Source organism: Manis javanica, chromosome 9 (assembly GCF_040802235.1).
Source record: "Manis javanica isolate MJ-LG chromosome 9, MJ_LKY, whole genome shotgun sequence".
Taxonomy (NCBI): domain Eukaryota; kingdom Metazoa; phylum Chordata; class Mammalia; order Pholidota; family Manidae; genus Manis; species Manis javanica.
Window position 1 is genome coordinate 32,585,648 of NC_133164.1, and position 23,172 is coordinate 32,608,819.

Genomic DNA, 23,172 nt, shown 5'->3' on the forward strand with positions numbered 1-23,172 from the left:
TCCAATCCCTCCCAGCGCCCCCTCCCGCCCCTCTCCACGCACTCGCGGTCCCCCAGCGTCCTGCGCTCTCCGAGTCTCTGCTCCCAGTTCCTGGTTGGATAATTTGGGTTAATACTAGTGAGTGAGGTTTTTGCGGCTTCAAAGGGTATTTCAAGTTTCCGGAGCTCCTCCCCTCTGCACCGTGTGACAACAACAACTCGTCCAGCCGGCAGCCTGCACTTTTCAGCTCGTTTTCTCCCTGTCATTCCCCTCTCAGTCTTTGATCCATGTGCTTGGCGGGGAGAGCCCGCGTCCGCCCGCCCCGCTCCCCGCCGCGCTTCCCCCCGCGCTAGAGCGGGGCCGCCCGACGGCAGCCGCCCCGCCCGGCCCCGGAGGACTCGCGCCCGCCCGCGGGACTCTGTGCGCTCCGTCCCGCGCCCTCTCGCGCCCCGGGTCCCGCCGGCGCGTGGTGGCCCCCGGCTCTCCCCCTTTTCCCCTTCCCCTCCCCGGGGCGTGCGGCAACTTTCCGTCGCCTCTCCTTGCGCCCCCTTATATGTGGCCATGGCGGTGCCGGCGGCTCTGATCCCTCCGGCCCCGCTGGTGCCCCCGCAGCCCCCGGTCTGCACGTCCGCGTCCTCCTCCGGCGCCGCCAACGCCACCTCCTCGGCGACCTCGTCTCCGGCTCCGTCCGTCGGGCCGCCGGCGTCCTCAGGGCCAACTCTGTTCCGGCCGGAGCCCGTCGCTCCGGCGGCCTCAGTCCCCTCCGGCGGCAGCGGCTCGGGCAACAGCGGCGGCGGCGGCGGCGGCAACCCCAGCCTGGCGGCCGCGAGCGGCAGCCTCGGCGGCGGCGCCTCCAGCACCCCCACCAACGCCGGCGGCGGCGGCGGCGGCGGCAGCAGCGCCAGCAGCAGCAGCAGCAGCAGCAGCAGCAGCAGTTCGGGCAGCAGCACCGGCAGCAGCAGCGGCGGCGGCGGCCCCCTCCCCGGGAAGCCCGTGTACTCGACGCCGTCCCCCGTGGAAAACACGCCCCAGAACAACGAGTGCAAGATGGTGGACCTGAGGGGCGCCAAGGTGGCCTCCTTCACGGTGGAGGGCTGCGAGCTCATCTGCCTGCCCCAGGCCTTCGACCTGTTCCTCAAGCACTTGGTGGGGGGCTTGCACACGGTCTACACCAAGCTGAAGCGGCTGGAGATCACGCCGGTGGTGTGCAACGTGGAGCAGGTCCGCATCCTGCGGGGGCTGGGCGCCATCCAGCCCGGGGTGAACCGCTGCAAGCTCATCTCCCGGCGGGACTTCGAGACCCTCTACAACGACTGCACCAACGCCAGGTACCGAGCGGGGCGGCCCCGCGCCCGCGGCCTCGCCCTCCCCTCGCTCCGCTCCGGGCGCCGTTCGTCCCCCTCCCCGACCGTCACCTCATCCCTCTCCTCGTCCTTCTCCTTGCCATCCCCCTACCCGACCGTCTCCCGCTCCCCGACCGTCTCCGCCTGCTCCCCGGCCGCGCCGGCCGTCTGAGAACGGCGCCCTCAGCCCTCAGGGCGCAGGGGCGGGCAGGAGGAGGACGGCCGGCCCAGGGGCCACAGCCCCCTTTCTGGCCGCGGCCGCCCGGTGTGCGCTCCCTCGGACGCGGGCCACCCGCCCGGCTGGTCAGCGGCGCCGAGGCGAGCGCGAGGAGGGGGCGTGACCCCGCCGGACAGGGGTCGGGGTCGGGAAGCCGCGCTCCGGTGTGGGCCTGCAGGGAAGCCGCAGCAGTGGGCCGCCGGCAGGTCGGGTGGGAGCCCCGGGGCAATCCCGGGGGACCCGCGGCCAGTCAGCCCCGAGACCGGGGGGTGAAAGCCCGCCGAAGGGAGGGGTCTGCGAGTGCGCGCATGTGTGCGTGTGTCCGCAAGTGCGCGGGAGTGTGCAAAGGAGATAAAGGGGTGCGTTTGCCCCGGGCCGACGCGAGGGCACCAGCAGGTTTCCTTCTGTAGGAAGAGAGAGGTGACCAGGTGCCTGACATTCTTGGAAGCTGAACTGGAGAGATGGGAAGGAAGACCCACAGCGCTCGCTGTTTCTCTCTTTCCAAACTGTTTTTTCCCCCTTTTCTTTCCTTCCTTTTTTTTAAGGTTAGTAGCTCACGCTGAGCAGGTGCAAGCTTTGCAATTGGGATGCTATGCTGACCTGGACATCCGGTGCCGTGGCTTCCCCGCGGGGCAAAGCGCGCGGACGCTGTTAGCCTGGGGACGCGGTGTCAGACCCGACCAGTTTTATGCTAATGAACGCTCACTAGGGGAGGATCTACCGAGAGGGGGCGGGAGTGGGGTAACTTGTCAGTTTCGGGGTAGAAGTGCTCAGTCCACCCGCTTTCGCAGTTCCTCTTTGTCCCACTGTTCGCTGCAGTGGGAAAAGTTCAGAGATGCCGCCAGAAAGCGAGTGGGGAAAGTTGGAGACCAGAAACCGGCGCGTGGAAACTGCGCGAAATTTGCGCGGAGATTTCGGAACCCTCCAAATAAGTTGGAAGACCCGGAAAAGGAACGAGTTTTACTCTTTTAGGGTTGTGCTCCTATTAGAGCTAGGGAACAGACGGGAAGGAAAGAGGGATAGCATGACATCATAAAGAAATCGGGGTGATAAGCCCCTGGCCGTTTCTTCCTTGGAAGAAGGCTTCTTTCTGGCTAGTGCACCCGGAAGGCTTTAAGACCAAAAAGACTTGAACTCTAACCCCAGCAACTGTTCTATCCTGACCTAGCCAGAAACTCTTTTTCTGTGTTTATTGGCCATTCTTGGCCTGGGGGCATGGGTGTGTGTCTGGGTTTTGAACCTTCATTTTACTATTTTGGGGTGAATGTTGAGAGCGCTCGCATGTGTGTACGTGCTCGCGTGCCTAAAAGTATGGACAGGTGGCAGTAAAGATTGAGGGGGAATCTTGATAACTAAATGTCATTTAGGGAGATAATTGGAGTCCTTGGACGTCCAGAAGATAAAGTTTTTGCCAAAAATCTATTAAGAATCAGTGCAGAAAATTGTTATGGAGCTGTTATGAAGAATTCTAGTTGAAATTTGAAGTCGGTTCAGATCCGATTTTGTAAATTGACTACATCTCCAGTAAATTGGTGAAACGCCACTGTTTTTCTCTTTAATAATCAAACTACTCTGCTCTTCATTGACTCGATGTGTTTCTTTCAGCACTTTGTCCTAGATAATTAATGACCGTTTAACATAACATACCAAAAATATTTCTAGAGAGGACTTATTTGAATGCCTGTAATTTGTTGTTGAAATTTTGATTAGACTGTGGAATTGAAGACTCCCGTATGTTGGAGAATATTCTGAGAGTTACTGACAAAAATTTTCTAAGTATTTTTCCCCCCCCTGAGGTTAACAAAAGTTCTGGAATTTTAAACTTTCAGAGCCAAGATAAGTTGAATCCAGTAGAACTGTTTATACCTCCAAAAATATTTCATCAATAAGCTATAGCTCAATCACCTGGTCTTTATACTCTACAATAAAATGTGGCATTCCAAAACTCTCTTTCAGGTTATTTTTAAGTTAAACATGGTAAGTTTGTTGATTTACTCTTGCATTTTGATCTTTTGTCAACTACAAGGCTTGCTCAACCAAAATACACTCAAATACTGCAGTCATTAACCTTAGATGTGTAGTTGCAGATATTCTCTAACTAGGTTTTCCTAAGTATGCCAATGAGTAAAAAAACAGAAAACTTGATAATTGAACTCCCTCTCACCAAAATCTAATGTTTCATTGTATTGCATTTTTATTTTTTAATAACAGTTACAAGTGTTATTGTCTTATTTCTCTTTGGAAGCAATACCTAAAATATTGTGCATCTTGAATTTATAAAACTAAAATTACTTTTTCCATTCAAGTTCAGTTTATGCCTTTGCTATTAAGATCCTTTTTCATTCATGTAGGTATATTGATTTCTTTCATTCTGATTTCTTTCTCCTCTTGCTACTTAACAGACAATCTAAAGGAATAATTTATGCAGAGGATGAGAGAAAGTGGGCAAAATGACAAACTATATAAAATAATATATACGCAGTGTGCAAGAAACCTCATCTTAGCACTGTCAGCTTTTTACAGAACATCTATCTAATTATGTCTTTTAACAGTATTTAGATAACAGAATCTGAGGAACCAAAATGATGTTGAAAGAAAGGTTATAAACTTGTTCAAAGTAGCTCAGTAAGTTAGTGACAAACCTTAGGGTGGATTTAATGTGCTTGGGGCTATTGCATCAGTATGCTGTCTATGAAAACTAGAATAAATGTTGAAGCCATCTGTCATTACCACAAGGAGATGAAACAGAGACTATCACCTGCTTGATAGGAAAGCTAAAAATAAGGGTCTCAACACATGAAAGAAAATGTAAGGAAATAGATTTAAAAGTTGTCATAGGGCAAAGTCTGACCTTGATCAGCTTCCTCCAATTATTATTTTTAAGCTAAACATTAGTTGCATGAACTTGGCTAGTGCACAGAGGTCACTTAATTAACTGGTAACCATTAAACAACAACAACAAAAGAAAAGTAATTACGTACACGGTCAAGTCTGTTTGTACGAGTCAGTCACTTGTTTGGAGATTTGGGTAAGGATTCAATTTTCTGTGACTTCAGGTAACAAAAAGTGACTGTTCTCATTTGTTATCTAAAATGATTATTTTTTCAGTATTGCCAAAAGATAATTTTTTATTTTGTATTAGGATCTTTCAAACCAGACTGCGTGTGGGGTCCTAGGTAGCCCTAGATTTATGCAGTTTTTAACTTAAATAGATTCCAGTTAGTTTTATAAGACATTTTATTTGCATATACACATATTCACAAATAGTATTCTTTTGTCTTAAAAGTCAATACCCTTCATCCTTCATAGACAGCAAATTGAAAGACCTTCCAAGTCCTTTCTGTTTAGTAGTACTGTATGGGTACAATTCCAGTATACTGAGATAAAATGCTTTCCAATTCTTGGTTCTGTTTTTTTGTCAGAAGTTTTAATAAAGATGGCAAACTGAACCAGTCTATATTTATTGAACATTTCCCCCATTGCATGCTTTTCAGTGGAATGGACTTACGCACTTATGCATTGATACAGAAAGTTTCAGCACAAATACAAATTCACCTCTATGAGATATTTACAATAGTTGGTACAGAGAAATTTAAAAATTACTTCAAATGAAGAGAGACTATGCTTTTGAAATTTCTGTATCATAGTTGATTAATGACTCCTATAAAGCCTAATGTTTCATTTTATAACATTTCAAAAAGAATATGGCATAATTAGAAGACTAAGGCCTAGAATATGAAAGTTCTAAGTTTGGCTCCACCACTTACTTCTGTATATTTTATAAGTGCTAGTAAATTATAGTTTAATAACTAATATACAAATAAAATCTAAGTATATTCTAAACTAGGATTTACCTTGTTCAATCAAATTATTGTGAAAAATACAAATTCTTGAATTATTTGGATATCTTTCAAGCCTGTTGTTTTTTTTTTGGAGTCGGTTTCTATAAATACATAGTCATTATTGTAAAAAGTGCACATACTGTGAAGATGGTTTACCTTCTGAACTCCGCAGGTTATTAGTTAATACTCTGATACACTTAATTTTATTTTCACATATGAAATTTATTTTGTGAAGTTTCTAATATGTTGAATAAATTGTAGGACAATTCTCTTACCTAATTTTTTTGTATGTACATTTCATACAAAATTTTTAAATCTTCATTTTATTAGCCCAAATCTGCTCTTTTTTATAAATCTACAACATTTCACAGATGTTGCATATAAATTACTGAGAACAATATTAGCCACTCTCTTTTTGCCTCACTACCTCCCCCAACCTCCTGAGATGTGACACCCAGTATTGATTAAAGTCTTGGCTGGATTTGAACATAAATCACTCTCCTCTGTGGTGATTTACCATGTGTGATTCACCAGCATAGGAAAACATAATATGCCTTATTGTTTCTCATTTGATGTTCTGTTTTTGTAATGTAAGTAGCTTTGTAAATTAGCTTAATGTGCAACCAAGTCGTTCTTATTTTTAGGAACAACTTGTGCTTTGACTATCAATTATTATTATTTTATCTTTCAAAGTTATTTTGCTGAATTGTTTCATACAATTGCATTTGTTAATCAAGTAAAATAATCATTTAAATTGCATTGTATTAGCAACACAACACATGTATTACAAAATATAAAAAGAAATGAAACTCACAGTTTGTAAACTGTCTCCTTTTGAATCTTTGAAGAAATTAGTTTGAAGTATGCCTTTTAAGTAGGTACAGGTGAGTCTTGGATTTCATTAAACATTCTGATTTTAAGGTTTCCATTACTTGATTCTTTAAAATGAGTTAAACTTTGCCTGGTTTTACCTTTCAAGGGCTTCATTTTAAGATTGTTCACTAGAAAAAAAGAAAAAAAATAGTCACAAGTTATATGCGTTTAAAAGGACAGGGAATGTAAAAAAAAATTAACTATTTGGGTGTTTAAATGTATAATTAAGATAGTTTTATTATTTTATCTTTGAGTTGTTATAATAATGGAATGAGCATTGCATGTGCCAGCATGTGCCATTTTCTTAACTACTGAGTTACTGCATTGTGATTGGTCAGTTACACACACACACACACACACACACACACACACACACACACACACACACATTCTTGTGTAAATGCTGCAACTTAAAAATTCTAGGCGAGAATACATTAAAAATACATTTAATTTATATTTTCAGCCTTTGAGGCTGCGCTAAGAAATCTCTTTTCCGTTATATTTGTTATGTTCAATAATTTATTTTTTAATGAAGACCTTGAATTAAAACCTCACCTAATGGGGCTTAGATAAGTGTGGCATCAAAGGCTTTGATTTATACATTTTCATGTATCTCAGGCATAACAGAGGCTCTGTGAGCCCACATTGTCTTCAAATTCCTTTATTTTCTTTTTCAATTTGTTAGAAGTATTTCCAAGCAAAAAGTAATTTTTTTAAATAGTAGCTGTCTTTTCAAATAGCTTAATTGCTGACATGTACTTTTTAGTGACTGTCCCAGAACAGAAATGACTTTATTAGAATAGTGAGGTTAGTTTATTTCTCTGGAAAACAAGATCACTGAGGACAGTATATTTGTATTTGGTCTAGTAATTATATATTGGATTAACTGGTGTGTCACTTTATTTTGATGTACCTATTTACTCTGAGAAAGTTTCTGAAGATATTTCAATAGTCTGTCTATTATAATTAACTTAATATTTAAATGTGCAAATGACTATGAACAGAATTATCTGTCCAATATAATTTAATCAGTTTAGCCAATCAATCAATGAAAGCTCATAGCTTTTCAAATTAATAATGGCATTAAACTTAGTTGAATAAAATAGCAGATAAATGCCTGATCTAAAATATATATATATATTTATATATAGCTATATCACATATAGAGAGATACCATGTGTTGAGATGTATAGATAAACACAGAGATAGAGATAGATATATAAAATCTATTGAAAATGACCCAAATCACTGCTTGGTAGAAAATCACAGACCTTGAACCAGATGCATTTTAAATGTCTTGTGTATCTGACTTGAATTTACTTTATAGGATAAAAGGATTCTAAATCACCCATCAAAAAAAAGTCATCTTTGGATTTTTCTAAATTAAATATTGAAGTGACCAATGGTTGAATTTTGTGAAAGGTGTGGCCCTGTTGCTTTCTGATTCAAATGAGCTTGGAGTTTATCCAGGATATCAAGCTGGGATTCTTTTGCAAATTTAAGTGTATGAAGCTTGATTGAAAGTTGTCAAAGACAATGTACTAAACTGGAACATTCACTATGTAATTATTTAATTGATCTTAGGATAGTTTTGTGCTTATAAGTATATTGAAATATCTAAAACTATGCAGCATAACAATACACTGAACAGACACCTGCTTAAAAAACGTTTTAGAAAAAAATGATTTTAAAAAAATGAAGCATCTAAAGCACATTATTGTATAAAATGAATACAATACCTGGAATACACTGCATGTTTCTAGCATGAATTCAAAAGTATTTGTTATGATTTGAGAATATAAATGTAATTTAATATAAGGAGACATAAAAATCCTGCAGTGGATTTCAAGATAGCATGTATGTTTGATAAAAAAAAATTGGATATGCTTTTTAAGCATGATTTTCCAGAACCTTATTGAAATAGACAACAAATATAGTGGTTAGTTTTGGTTAGTAACACTGAAGAGTTGAGGAATGTTTTCCTTCACTTAGAGTAAATGAATGGACAGGTAAAGTATTAAAAAGTCACAGTGTAAAAAATTTGTATGTTATCTAATGTTTCTAAATAATTAGATTACCCTCCACTTACAACAGGAGAAAATACTTTTCTTTAAGGACAAACAAAATTCATCAGGTAAAAAGAGGTACTCGTTGGAAGGGAATTATTTATGAAAGCACATAGATGCATTGCAGTAAATACTTGATAATTCAATTTAAGTGATACTGGTCGTTTCTTAAATAAAGGTAATGAAAATCAATCTCTAAAACATGTTAATCAAGAATATTATAAATTCACGTATCAAGCAGATGAAGTATTTTGTTTAAATCTTAAAGTGATTGTATCCTGAAATCCTATTAATAGCAACAGTAAATGGGCTATGTTATTCATAGCCTTATATTTTAAAAGCATTTTGATTATGTATGAACAAATTACTGAAGGTGTAAGAAATCTCTGAACTCATCACAGCTCTGTTAAAATGTACTGATAGATTTAAGAAAAATAATTCCTATTTTATATATAAAATACCTGATTTTTCTTTAGCTTTATTCTTGGAAATGATACTGATTTCTTGAGTTTCTTGTTTAACAGTGCCTCTGGATTTTAAATGAATAACTTGAAGCACTTTTAATTGTCATATTAACAGTCACACATTTTAAACTAGGATGGATATTCTTGTGTGTGCAACAAGTGTAATATTTTTATCAATATTTTACAGATTTTTGTGGTGGATATTTTTGCTTATTAACCTTAACCCATTTGTAGTCTATGTATTTGTCCTTAAGTAATAATATCTTTGTTGGAAAAGCTTTTACATATATGTATTTGTGTGTATGTATACTCATACATACAGACTTGTAGGTATAGGGCCAGAGGACAAACAACTTACCAGTAAAATTGGCTTTAATTTTACTTTCTGTAATTGACTGAAATATAAAATAACACAGGAAAATCAGAGTCTATTTTATAAAGTGACTTTAGAAAATACATTTAAAGTTAATTTTAGGGTGAAAGAAGTAATTTATACATAAATACTTTAAAATACAGTTACACGGTGTTATATGGTTATTAGGGCAGTGATTACAAACTGAATTTTCCTAGACCTTTAATTCTCTATAAAAAATATTTATATCTGGAAATTATTTTATTTGTGTGCAATTGATATTATACTATTAGGTACAGAATCTGTACATTATTGAATAATGTTTGACGTGCTTGATGTCATTGCCTCATTTCTTTTATTGGTTTATTTCATTGCTGCCTGCACTTTAAAGCAAGCCTGTACTCTAAAATCAGTGGATTAGCAATAGGAAAACAATTTCATAACTTAAAAAAAATGCTCTTCTAAAAGCTTTGCCATCAATGAGATGAGTTAGGAATGAGGTCAATGGGTTAATCTGCAGGTCTACATAAGGAGATGTGTAGTACCACTTCTTGCAGTGGATTGTAATTGTCTTTGAAAACACCTGGTAGAGGTCCAGTTAAATTGAAATCAATTACTTTCTCAATCATTCCATGGCATTTGTCAAGTCATTACATCATTGATAAAAGTGCAAGAATGCATGTATTTTTCTGCAAAGGGGAAAGAAGCTGATAAAACAGTGGCTACTTAAAATATTGTTCCTTACCTAAAGCTTGTGAAATTAAAAAAAAACTTGCAGATAATAAATGTAAAATGACATTTGGTAAGAGGTTCATCTTTACATTTAGTTCACATTACTTTTTGCATCATGTGGTATGCATATCTATTATAAGTAGGTAAAGGTTTCAAAATATTTTATGACTTGTGAGCTCTGACACCTTTCTTCTTACCCTCTAAGAACCCTCTGACAAGTGCGTATTATAATCAGAGATGAATATATGTCTACTGTTCACTGATTTTTTTCTTCACACCATTGACAATACATGCAGATTTGAACTTGTAGCCAGCAACAGTGCTTCCATGCTTCAAATTGCCAGAAGACCCCAAGGGATAGAAACTTGACCTGCTTTTATGAAACCATAGAATTACATTTATACAACTTACCCCATGGGAAAGGAATGAACTGATTCCAATTCAAATCTTAATATTGGAGCCTTCTGGGTCAAATTTGATTTTTCTTTGTGTTAACACCTGTTTGGTTACCAAATTTAGTAACTAGGTATTCTTAGGAAATTTAAAATATATTATTCGTGAATAACATTTCACAGTTCAGCCAAAGCACCATTAGAATTTGCAGTTATTCAAGTTTTCACATGGGATTAAGATGCTACTTTTTAAAACAAAATATCTACATTTTAAGTATACATCCTAGATGCAAGGAGTTTAAACATAAATTTTGTTTAATTAGACATGAAAACACTTATTTTGCACTTTTTTTTATTACTTTCTCTTCATGGAAGAGTCAGCCTGAGCAGGTGGAGAATTAGGGAGTTGTTCCCTGTGATAACACTTCAGAATAAAGGTTTTCATATGAATGTATTTTAATTTTTCTTGAACTAACATTTTAAAAGGTTATATTTCTTATTTTATTTTAAATTGGACCACCTGAAAGGGTTTCCAGAAGGCTGCTTTTGCCACTAATAATAACAAAGATGGTCACTGATAAATTGGATATATGAAAGCTACTTTTAGTTGGATTCTCTGTAGTTATGTCTAAGTTGGAAAACTAAAGTTAATCATATGTTCAAAATGAAGAGGAATTTAGGTATGTTATAGTTTGGTTAATTTCTATATCAAAATGCTGTATCACATATAGATGTATTCAGTTTGTATCTATCTCTTTATAAATGACAATATTATATGACCATCATTAGATTATAGAATTTACTTCTCCATATAGTATGACTTTCTTTCAATCTTACATATATAAAACATTTTATGAAAGGTAAAGCAATGCGCATACATATATACCACCACTCAAACATATGCCATTACAGTTATGATGGTTAAATAGTTCCATGATTCCATTCTGGAATTGAGATTAGTAAGTTCCTTTCCTAGTTATAACTGAAAGAGAATTTCAAAGACCTTTCACTTCTTTTTTCACCTAACATGGATAAAACCATTTGGATAATTGTTTATTTCCCTATAACCACCAAACATAAGGATTCCTAATAAGAATCGTTATAACAAGCCAATTCTTGGAATAGAGAAAACACTGAAATTTCCAGTGGAAGATGTACCACTTTCCTTACTATTATAAGTGAAAGATCATCAAGGAGAAAATATTTAGAGTTTTAAACATATGCTATTTACTCTTTTTTTATGGTCTGTTACCTGTCCAGAAACTTACTTTCCCTATAAGGTAACATTTTTTCTGCCTTGCCTTGACATATCACATGAATGAAGCTGAAAAATTAAATCAATTATTTGGATGTTTCCTAATATCACTTAGAAGCCATATTTATAAAATATCAACATTTGATTAAGTATCTCATCTAATTGAAAAGTTTGCCCTAACTAGTTTCCTGGTGATACAATTTGGCTATTGCTCTTCACTTTCTCATACTGTGCTTGGAGGAAGGAAAGGAGGTAGATCGCATGACTCAACCACATTATGCAGTTCTTAAAAAGAATCTAGTTCAGGAGAGGCAACCTATTCTCTTTTGTAATGGTGATGATATGAAGTTTCTATGGCCTTTTTTGTCTTCCAGTGGCACTTTGCAGGTCTGTTTCCAATAATGATTGATGGTATACCACATGAACTAGAAAAAAAAAATCGTCTACAAAATCCTGCTGTAAAATGCATAAATGGAGAGATGGAACTTTTATATTTTAGATAACTCTGTAAGTAGAGTCATCCAGCATATTGCACAGAATTCTATATCATTTAATATAGGAAGTCTTCAAACACCAAACTAAATTTCAGCTTCTTAAATATCTTTATATCTAAATCATCCTTGTAATGATCCTCTTTTTTTGTAGAAATGTAGTGAAATTGTGCATGAAATATAGCTACTTTAACCTGAGAGTCACTTACAAAATCTAGCCAAATACAGAGCAAACTGGTTTTCTGAGCTCTTAATATTTAGTTTGGATTTCCCAAATTCAACAGTGTGAAAATATAATTTAGTTTTAGTTCTTTTATTCCAAGTTTAGGAAACAAAATTAAAATGGTATATTTGATTTGTAGTTAACTTCGTAGCCCTTTCTTTGGGGGAAGAGGTTAAATAAGGGCCCCTGACAGGGATGCTGTTTGTTTTTCACAAAAGTTGTTTGTGATTTCAGGTACTCTTGGGAAATCTCTTGATCAGATTCACATCTGTTCCTGTCAAAGTGGGTGCTAAGATACCGGTCACCCAGCAACCATGTCCAAGAGGGAATTGGGCCGATAATAACTTCAAAAAGGAATGACAGATGCTAGATTAGGATGAAAGACAAAACGCATGAAAAATGAGCTTGTTAGAATCAAAAATTTTTTCAAGCACCTTTATGCAAATTAATGAATATTGAATATTTGCATCTAGTAATTTCTACTTTTTCATTTGATTGAAACTAAAAGAATAGTGCATTTAAACTCACAAACGTGATGCCTTTTTTTGTACTAATCAACATACAAAGCCGAATCTCTTTTTAAAAAAAAAATCAGATTAGCCACCTGGGTTCTTATATCTGTACTAAGTGTGTTACAGTGTTTTTCTTCTAACAGCGGTACTCTTTGGGGCAATTTGGTTTATCTAATTTTTTCATAATAAACAGTCTCGTGTGAATGAAGATTATTTTAGATGAATATAAATCCATTCTTGAGAAAGCATTTCAAAAGTAACCTCATCCTATTGTCCTTGAAATTGGTTAATGTACATTAATAAAAGATCACTCAAGATGAGTTCACACCAGAAGCACAGGCTTCTCATTGACTAAGTAACAATCCATTAAAGTAAAGCAGGGTAGTAGATCCAAAATGAAAAGTAGACAGATCTCTTCAAAATTTAGATGCTTTTTGATACATTACTAGTTTTTCTACTGAATTGTTCACATACTAATCAGAATTTAAAAGGGCCTGATAAAATGTAGTGATTGAGAGAGGTTTCTGAGTCTTGGTTTAGCAATGCCTAATGTGGTCACGTAGAGAAATTGATTTTCTTCAGAAATTAATTAATTTTTCATATCGCCCTAAGCTGCAGTTAAAAAGAGTGCATACTTGTCTGTTTTTTCCAGAAATATTGCCTAATCATATTAATACCATTGCCCCAAGGATGGAAAGATAATTGTACAAATGCATTTGGAAATATGTATCACTGAGTATTTATGATTAAATTATGCAAATGACCCAGCTCTCATCCTTTCCAGACCCAGATTGTCTAATTAGGATTGATATGCTGAATAGATGTTCCAGAATTTGAATACAAGCATGTCCAAGGAGCAGAAAATTGGAAATGACAAGGCTGAAATCCAAAGAAAAGTGTCTTTCGTTTCTGTACTTTGTTAATGTGCTGTTAGCAGTTGAGGATTCTTCCCTCCCTTTGGCTATGTTGTGACTCATATGCCCTTATTAGAAACCAGTATGCAAAGTGAATTGAACTTTAGCAAATAGCATTTCATTTTTATTTGGTGCTTATTTAAAAATAATAATCCCCATGTCATTCAAAGAGAACATCACTATTAAGTTGCTTCAATCAATGTAAACTTACCCTTAACTGAGTGACTTTTTAAAGAACTTCCTCTTGAGTTCAGATCATAGCTTCATTACAAAGCTAGCTCTCCAAATTAATGGTCTACTAATGCATTTTCTAATGCTATGCTTTCTTGAATATGCAGTTCATTCATTTTTTCATTCATTCGTTTACTTAAATACTCATCTCCTTATATTTGGAGAGAAGTGTTTAAGCAACTGTTCTGATTAGGGGGAAAAATCAGTACTTTTAATATAACAATGTTTGAATTTGAGGTCCTCAGCAGGCTTTCTCCCTCACTGATTACACTCATTCATCTTAAATGGAGGGGTGGTAGTGAGGAGCTAGGGAGGGACTGAACTGTTAGGACTCCAGCCTTTGTTAAGCAGCGGGTAGTCACTGCCTCTGAACTGGCCTGGCTCCTGCTTTCCATCTGCAGGATGATGGATTGCTATGTTTAATACATTTCAGCTTTTGTCTGTCATGGTGTGGACAGACAGTACTATCGGTGATTTCAACAGTGATTAGGGAACCATTTCAAACTGCTGCTATTGGCCAGACAGCTTCCAGGAATGTCTGATGAAACACACTCATTGGTACTGTCACCATGTAAATGTGTAGTTTAACCAGGCAGAGATTGTACACTCATGGTTTAAACCAGTGCAGAACCCATGGAGAATTTTACTAGACTACATATCCACTTAAGAACAAAATTAAATGAGACAGTATTATAAGAACATTTGGGGTCTCAAACTAAAATATTCATCCCAAGTGGTCCCAAGTTAAGATGAATTTGTATTCTTTAAATAGTAACAGCATGTGCTTACTGGCAGGACAGTATTCCATAGACTATGATGTCAACTGTCGCTATACTCTTCGATATTGAGCTGTTGAGCTATATTGGGAGGGAAGAATGTGAGGAGTATGTTAAAGCAATAAGACATGACATGGCGTGTGCTATTCTGGGATTTGCTGAGCAGTGGGTGCTTTGTGGTTCGCAAGTCCAAAGAGTGAATGATTTCAACAACCAGAAAGCCACTATGTGCCAGATCAGTATTTTCCCTGGAGTGTCTTATTCTGGTGTTAAGAAAATGCAGTTAACTCAATGAAAATAAAGTATTTTTTAAGCCATTAATAACATAGGCAAAGTTTTTATTTGGAGAACTGGACATATCTAGATTGAATTTTACTAATTCTGTTATGTTATGCCAAATGTCACATAACTGACAATGTAAAGTTTTAAATGTTTTAGAAACATGGAGCTTGAACTCTGAATAAATAAGTCATTATCAAAACACTAATTTCAAAAGTTTTGAAATAAAAACCTGAATCAGGAATCAGGAGAATCTGTTTGCTCTCACTAAATTCTATTAATAGGAGACATTAAAGAACAATGTTAGATAGTTAACAACAAAGGTCTAATGAAAATAACTTCAGACCCAGATTACATTTTCCCTTACTGATATGCTTCTTACGTTGCAACATTTTCAGCTGAGGTCATTGCAGTAAAGGTTTCTGCTTTTGAATATGTGATCACAAACACACCAACACACACAGCACAAATACACACAGAAGGGCACACTGTATTGCTTTTGAGTCAGTTCAATAGCTAAATTTACTGGCATTTTGACGTTCCTGATTTAGGAATAAGGACAAATGGTGCTGTACCTCCTGAGAGAGTTATAAAAGATTCATATATTTGCAGATTATCTTGTTCTTTGTTTTATTTTAAGGCTTGTCTTACTGAAACAGTGCTCAGCTTAAAAGCTGTGCCTTCATTCAGCACACTCTAAAGGGGTCGTTTGTCAGAGTAAATCAACAGTATGGCTCGTAGTATACTTTTGTACAAAATTATATAACTGGGCTTAAGTAAATCTGCATTTTTTTAATCAAAGCTATTCACAATTTATGTAGCACATATGTACTGAAATAATGTACTAGCCCTCAACATTTTTGTACTGCATAATCATTCTAATGTGTGGTTGTCAAATCTTTAGTCGTAGAGTATTGTGTATTCATTTATTGCCTCCACAATGTGTGTGGGGGGGAAGGCAGGGAAGTGGCAGAGAGTTGATCTTTTAAAAAAGGATAAGGTATGGGGGCCAGCTGTTTGCAGGGCACATCCCCTGAAATCATTATGATGTGCAGAATTTCTAGCATGTCAAAGGGAAATGTGTGGTTAAGGCTTCTAGAGTTACAATTCCTGGCTTTGTGCTCTCAGCAGCAGATTGAATGGAAGGCAGTGGAGGTGTTGAATAAATACTCGGTTCTCAAGAAGAACCATCTCATGGAATGGTCGTACCTTACCCTGTCCTTTCCTGTTCTTAACTATTTGTTCATAAATTTTAAGGAGGTAATTAGTAATCAGTAGAGACATAGGATAAAGGAACTGGTTGGGGAATAGGCTTTAAGTGAGGAAAGGAACACTTCTACTCTAGGAAAGCTATAGACACCACCCAAATGTTACAGAAAATACAAGTGTTTGACAAATTCAAATACGTATTTTGTCCATAGGTGAACTTGTTTGGGCTATTTAGAATCAGCTCTTGTGTAACTTTGGAAGTGTAAGTGTGTGCTTATGTGCATGTGTCCACATGTACAGTGTAGGTTCCCAAGCCTTGTTATACACATTGTTGGTTTTATGTTTAGTTAAACACTGCAGTTACCAAATAATACAAGTCATTTGTCTTAATGCAGTTGAATAAAGAAAAAAATATGTGCTAGAAACTAAATGAATGAGTTTGCATTCTGGAAATGTTTTAGAGTGGGGGAATATTAGAATCCCCTTTAATCCACTCCATCCCCCTCTAGCCATGGGGTGAGCACTCTGGCTTCTGTGTGCACGTAGAGAGAGACTAGCTGCTTGGTTTTAGTGTGCAGCTACCACTGTTTGGTAGATCCTTGCACTGGGGGAAGTAAGGAGACAGGCCAGCAAGTTCAAGTTCTTATTTCTCAGTTGCTTCGTATAATGATTCCACCTCTAGTCAAGTGAATTACTACTGCATGAAAAAGGAGAAAAAAGGGTTTTGGCTATCTTAACTAATAAATCACATTGATTGCATGGCTGATCAGATCAATTGTGCATAAATCAGTGCCTTAAAGAGTCTTAAACTAAGATTTTACCAAAGACCAATCGATCCAGCAGCTTGTGTAAAGGCATGGTCTCTTGCCCATAGCAAACTGTACAGCAGTCCACGATATTGACACTGTTAATATGCTGTCAAATGCTGAGATGAACGTTTTCAGATCTAAGAGGCATGGCTATGACGAGTAAGGCAGTTGTGATCTCGTCAAGCCAACTGATGAATTTTTGTCCTCTCTAGATCACGTTTGTCCATTAGGTTAGCCAGAAAGTTTAATTCTCAACAGATACATGAAAACACCATTTTGAAAGCTTTATTAACAGTGTGATTTTGGGGAGTGGTTTCCCCACAAAAACAGTAGGTTATTTTAAAAAGAAATTGTCATGATGATCCAAGAGAAGTATTTCATTACAACAATAGCTGTAGTTTTGAGATCTGCTAATCTATAGACAATTTGGAGTCATGAAAACAATCAGGAACTTGATTTCAAGTTTTGGTTATATCAATTACTATCTGGGAAATGTTGGATTTGTCATCTGGAACCTCCCTATTAGCAAATGTAAAATGGGGATAATGAAAATAACTTTTCTATTTATGTCAAAAGAAGGCAGTGAGGAGAGGAACGTGGTAATAGTGATTTGAAAGCACTTCAGAAATGATAAGCTACTTTTCAAGAGTTATCAGTTTAGAATTCCCCATGACTTTTTAAAAACTGAGATATAATCTACCTACTACATTATATAAGTTTAAAGTGTACAATTATATACTTCAAAGTTGCTGAGAAACTAGATCTTAAATGTTCTTATCCAATTATGTTTTTTAACTTTTACCAGAAACAAGAGCATAAAGAAAAATCTATTTTGGTTCTTGCCTTCACACTTTTCTCCTCCCTCTAAAGAAGTAACAGTGAAGTCATAACAATTAAAAAGAAGAATTTGTGAATTCTGAAAAAATTACCAGCTCTTTTTGCAAATATTTACTAAATTTGTTTTAACTTTCAGAAATGTTTTGAATAACAGATTCCGTGGTTAAATCTTCAAAAAAAAGCAAGAGAATATGAACCATAGCCATAGCATATACAAAAGAGATAACATTTTATTTGAGGAGTAATGACATCCAAATTTGTTGTAATTGCCATGTAAGTAGGAGATTCTATAGAAATTTAAATTAGGTATTTTTTTCTTTTTCTTTTTTGTTAAGTCAAGTATCATTGAATCTTTGATTTCTTTTTAATTTGGCTAGAGCATTATAATAGTTAAATTTCTAAGATTTTCTTACACTTAACACATAGTTTATAACTATTCCCTACCAACCATCTCAAAGTCCTCAAAATGATTATTTTCTGTAGTCTCCTGTTAGGAAAATACATTTGGGATAGTCATTCAAGCATCTTAACATAGACTCTGGTGTCTGCCAAATATTTTGGGAACTCATCAATATAATATAATGTTCCCTGTTTCAGAATACTTTTGTTCTGCCTTTGTCTGTAGATTTATGACAATGTCTTGACATTTTTGTAAATTATGTAACACACATTGTTTCTCCCTTGTTATATTGTGAAATTTAGTAGGTTGTTGAAATTGAATCTGATTGATTTTCTCCTTGGCATTTGTCTACAAAAACATTTCATGGCTGAAACTCACCAGAGGAGGGGAAATCCAGGTGGATTTCTTTTGCTGCATTTCCCCTTTGTGTATCTAAAGTTTTGAAACATTTGTGATCAGCTTTACACAGTTCAAAGGGCAGCTATAGAGATGCCTGCTGATAGGAGATGTTTTGGCTGTTTGAACTCATCAATTAATTTAAACAACTTGAATGAATTTAATGTGTGATAACTAATAGTCACCTCCCTGGAATTAATATAGAGTATTATCTTGCATCTATACTTGTTAAAACCCTAAGGTGCTTTCTGGCATATACAGACACCCATTATAAGAAGTATAAGTGACTTCTTATAGAAATTTTGTTTGCATATAACTGAATTACATTAAAATATTCTTATGAGATTCTTAGTTTTAGAGCATTTTGGCTGTGACCAAGAAATTAAAGCAAGAATAGAAATATATATTTTAGATTTTATGTAGAAATAAAAGTTGAAGAAGTGTGATGTGCCTTGATGTTTCTAAAGATTGATGCTGATTCATAACTGAGCCCGTTGATGGACTAATTACAGCACTTTTCCATTGTCACCCTCCTACCCCTGCCTTGGTCCTGTCCCAGGAGATTTGAATTATTTACACACAACTCTATGCCATTTGAAACTAAATTTATGTGAAATGAATTCAATTCATGGAAAACCTCGATAATTTTGCCTTAAAATGATCATTTTAAGCATACCAGAATTACTCAGTTTTAAATTCTGTTTGTTCATGCTCTTGGGAGTCCCCAGTTTTACTCCTTCCTTTGTAGCTTTCTGTGCTAGGATGCAGGTGAGGGATTCTTCTGTGGAAAGACAAGGATGTGCTGAAGGAAGCAATGCCACTTTCACTTCCTCTAGATATCCCTGTCTTAAGGGTCTAGTTTGTCCTTTTTATCATACGTGTTTGATTCTTTGCATTTGTGACTTCCCTAGGGCAGCAGTCCCGCAGCTTTGCAAATAGTGTGCTCATTTCCATGTTTGTAGGAAATAAATGTACCAGGTTTAAGCAATGGGCGAAGCTGCCTGTAATCTTCAAAATAAATGTATCTTCTTAAATGACCCTAATACAATGCACAGTCCGTGTGATTTTTCTTTGGTTCAATATACTATTTCATCAAAGAGTACCACAATTGGGTCTTGGTAAATAAAATATTTGAACTGAACTTTTATCCTCACTTGTATGTGTCTCTTAAACAAGAAAAGCTGCTTGAAAAAAATGTACATTTCATTGTAGTGAGGCAAATTTGGAATTTAGATTTCTGTTCTCCAACATTAACCAGAATTCTGGGGACATGATGACTATACTTTAAATCATTTGCAGGTAATGTAGGACAGTAAAAAAAAAAGACATACACATTTTTCATAGTGTTGTAGTTTCAATATTAGAATGATAGGAGCACTTTTAGTCCACTCACTGTGAAATGTTATTGAAAATTAAGATCCGCTTTAAATGAGCAGTGTCTCACCTGAGCACCGATCGTGTTAGCCATGGCTCTGACAGGACACCCAGATGTCTTCAACAAGTCAGAAGAATAGAGAGATGCCCTTGGATTGGGAGATGGTTTTTTAGCCTGTCAACAACTTTGCTGAGTAAATTGCATGAGAAATATTTTAAACTTTAAGTCACAGGTGAGTGTTTAAGTGTCTCCTGCTCTGTTTTGTTTGTTTTTTCTCCTCTCCACAAAGAATACCCCATAATCCTTCAATGGATTACCATTTTATCTCCAGCTCTCCTTGGAATTCATGCTCTTGATCCACTTTTGACTTTACTGAGCTCAGTGTCCTTCATAACATTTGTACTAAGAAACGGTTTTCTCTGTTCTGTTATCAGTATTATCTTTTGTGCACTTACTCCAGGCACTAATCTGAGTACATTTTTATCTCATTTAATTCTCACAACAGCCCTTTCTCCATTTTACAGAGGAGGGTACTGAGTTATGGAGAAGTTAAATAAATTCCCCAAGGCAATGGGTGTTAAATGAGCTGACCTCACTACTAACTACCCTGTCGTTCTATCCTAACTAAGCACAGTTGCAAAAATCCATGTGAGCTTCAGTTTTCTCACTTGCCAGTCAGGGGGCCCAAGACCTAACCAACATGATGAGGATGTAAGGAAGGGAGATCAAAAAATGAAGTTAAATGTTAAGTTAAACTACATAGAGGTTAGTAGGAATGCATGGAGGTTAGTAGGGATTCAGTAAATGTCCTGTGCCATTTTCCTTTTCCCTGTTTTCCAGGTCATATTTGGGAAAGAAAAACTAAGAATTAGTGCCTCCAGTCAGTCAGTAGAAAAGCCACAGCATCTCACTTCCTGGCTGCAGTTCTACAATGAATGACTTTAGAAAACGATAGACTAGTTTTCCCATTCTTAAATAGTTCAGTTCTACTCAGTAGCAATACTTGTTTTTCTCCAATGTCACAAACATGTTTGTTTAAGTGAGACACCACCATCAAGGCTGGCAGCTGTAACTAAACTTAATTTTCACCTACATTTCACAGTTCATTGATGGTGAGAAGTGCTGCTATTCAAGAATCCTTCTAGTGGACTAAGAAAAATGGGCATATTCTATCGCTGACCAAGAGCTTAAACTTTTGGGTTTTCCTAGAGATAAAAATTAAATAAGGAATTACTTTCTCATTAGACAACAAGTAGAGTTATAGTTTTAAAGTTCTGTTTTGAGCTACTGTACCCTACATGTAGATAGATATTAAATTATTAATACTGTCAGAAACCTGGGAGGACAGTAGTGCAGTACATAAAAGGTAGGCTTAGAAGATTATAAATAAGAAAGTAAATACATAAATAAATAAAATGTTTCAATATTTACAAACTCTTCCTTAAAATCTTGTTAAAACCCTGTGATTCATGGCATCTGTGTATTTTGTGTTTCATAAAATATTACCGCTATCTGGAAAATGAAGGTCCTCCTTATGAAAGTTACTCTTTTAAGCTTCTAAAACATACTGTAAATTACTTCCTTGGGCCTGTACATAACTATGCCACCATAAGTTAGATACAGGCTAAGAATTTTTGGTGTTTTCCCTTAATTTTACAGAAGCTCTTTTTTTAAGACAGAAAAGTGATAAACTCCCCCTCCAAGTCCATAAATCATCTCTCTCTTGAAATCCAGGCTTACAGACATGAACATGAAGAAAATTAAAATCAAATTTATCTGCTGAGATACTGGTATGGCCTTTAGAACTTTCCTGTGTTCTTTTAACATATTTTATTGCCTTGCTCAGTTTTCATTTTGTCTTTCTTCTTTTGTTCATTTTGCTTCTTTCGTTGTTCTTTATCCTAATTTTGTAGTCTTAGCAAAGGATACATCTACATTAATGAATTTAAGACTTCTGAAAGTAAAGCAAAATAAGCAGATAAGTGTAAAAACGCCTAGAAAAATGATTTAAAGAAATAAAAGGTCCATGATATTTCCCAGGGATTGTATGTTGGCCTAACTGGAGATTGGGATATATCTGTGAATCAGGACAGGAAAGTGGGCTGCAAATATAGACACTGGCAAGCTCAGAAAGGGCCCTGTGTGGTATGATCAAGGAATCTGAACATTATAGTCAATGATAAAGAAATCAGCAGCAGATATTTTTCTGTTGCAAGGTTCTTAATTGGAAGAATGATATGATTGGATTTGTGTTTTAGATAGATCACTCTGTGACCCTCAGAAGAATGAATTAGTAGCATTTTATATTAGAGACTATTATAATAATCAGTTTGAAATAATTAAGATTCTGGTTTAAGGCAGCAATAGTAGGGACAGAGGGAAGGGGAAAAAAAGAGTTAAAACAGACTTTGTGAGATGTTTGGGGAAAGAGAAGGGAGTTGAGATTAACTCTCTAGTGTGTGATGAACAGTGTTGTGAGTCATAAGACCATGAAGAGGAGAAGCTTTTGGTGAATGTAAGTAATCCCATTTTGACGGCTTTGAGCTCGAGGTGCCTGTGAATTATCAAGGTGGAGTTGGAAACATATATATATGGGATTCAAAGGAAAAATCAGGATAGGAGCTAGAGATTTTGTGTGAACTTTTGAAAATATTTTGAGGCAAGAGTTAGGAGCTGTAGTTTGTGGTTATAATAAATGGAATTTTCAGAAGGATTTGATAATTACCCTATGAATTGACCATTTTAATGATTTCTCTATAATAAGAAAAATGCTGCTTTGTGTTTAAAAACATTGTTTTCTGGTTTCAGATAAGTTTTTGCAAACCACATGTCAACTTAAAAAAAAATTCTCAATTCCCAGAGGTCAAATACTATTTTTCCATTATGAATTATTCAAGTTAAATGGAAGTCAAAGGTAGAGACTTTGCAGAGAGCAGGTCTTTTTATGCTGCTGAGTCATTATTGCAACTCTAAGAAATACCTTTATTGTGTTTGATTCTGAGCTTGTGATAATAACTAGTGTCAAAAGATGAGAACATTCGGTACCAGAACTTGAAAAATACCATTGATTTAAAATGAAAGCTCTGTTAACGGAGTTCACCTTGAACTCTCAGCTGACCTTTTAGTAGGAAAGCTGCTACAAGCCACAAAGGTAGACTCCATGGAAGGCAGCAGATTCAATTTGCAGGGTGAGCTTATGGGCTGA

At 37.2% G+C, this 23,172-nt stretch overlaps 1 protein-coding gene across 2 annotated transcripts in view; it reads left to right on the top strand.

Annotated features, from left to right (window-relative positions):
* Window positions 1-417: 417 nt before the first annotated feature.
* The window catches only part of DACH1 (dachshund family transcription factor 1), a 400,485-nt gene continuing 377,730 nt past the window's right edge, over window positions 418-23,172 (top strand). For both annotated transcript variants that reach the window (XM_037023557.2, XM_073212530.1), the window contains exon 1: window positions 418-1,307. In XM_037023557.2, the coding sequence (XP_036879452.2) occupies window positions 541-1,307 (767 nt within the window). In that variant the 5' untranslated portion in view covers window positions 418-540. The remainder of the gene's footprint in view (window positions 1,308-23,172) is intronic.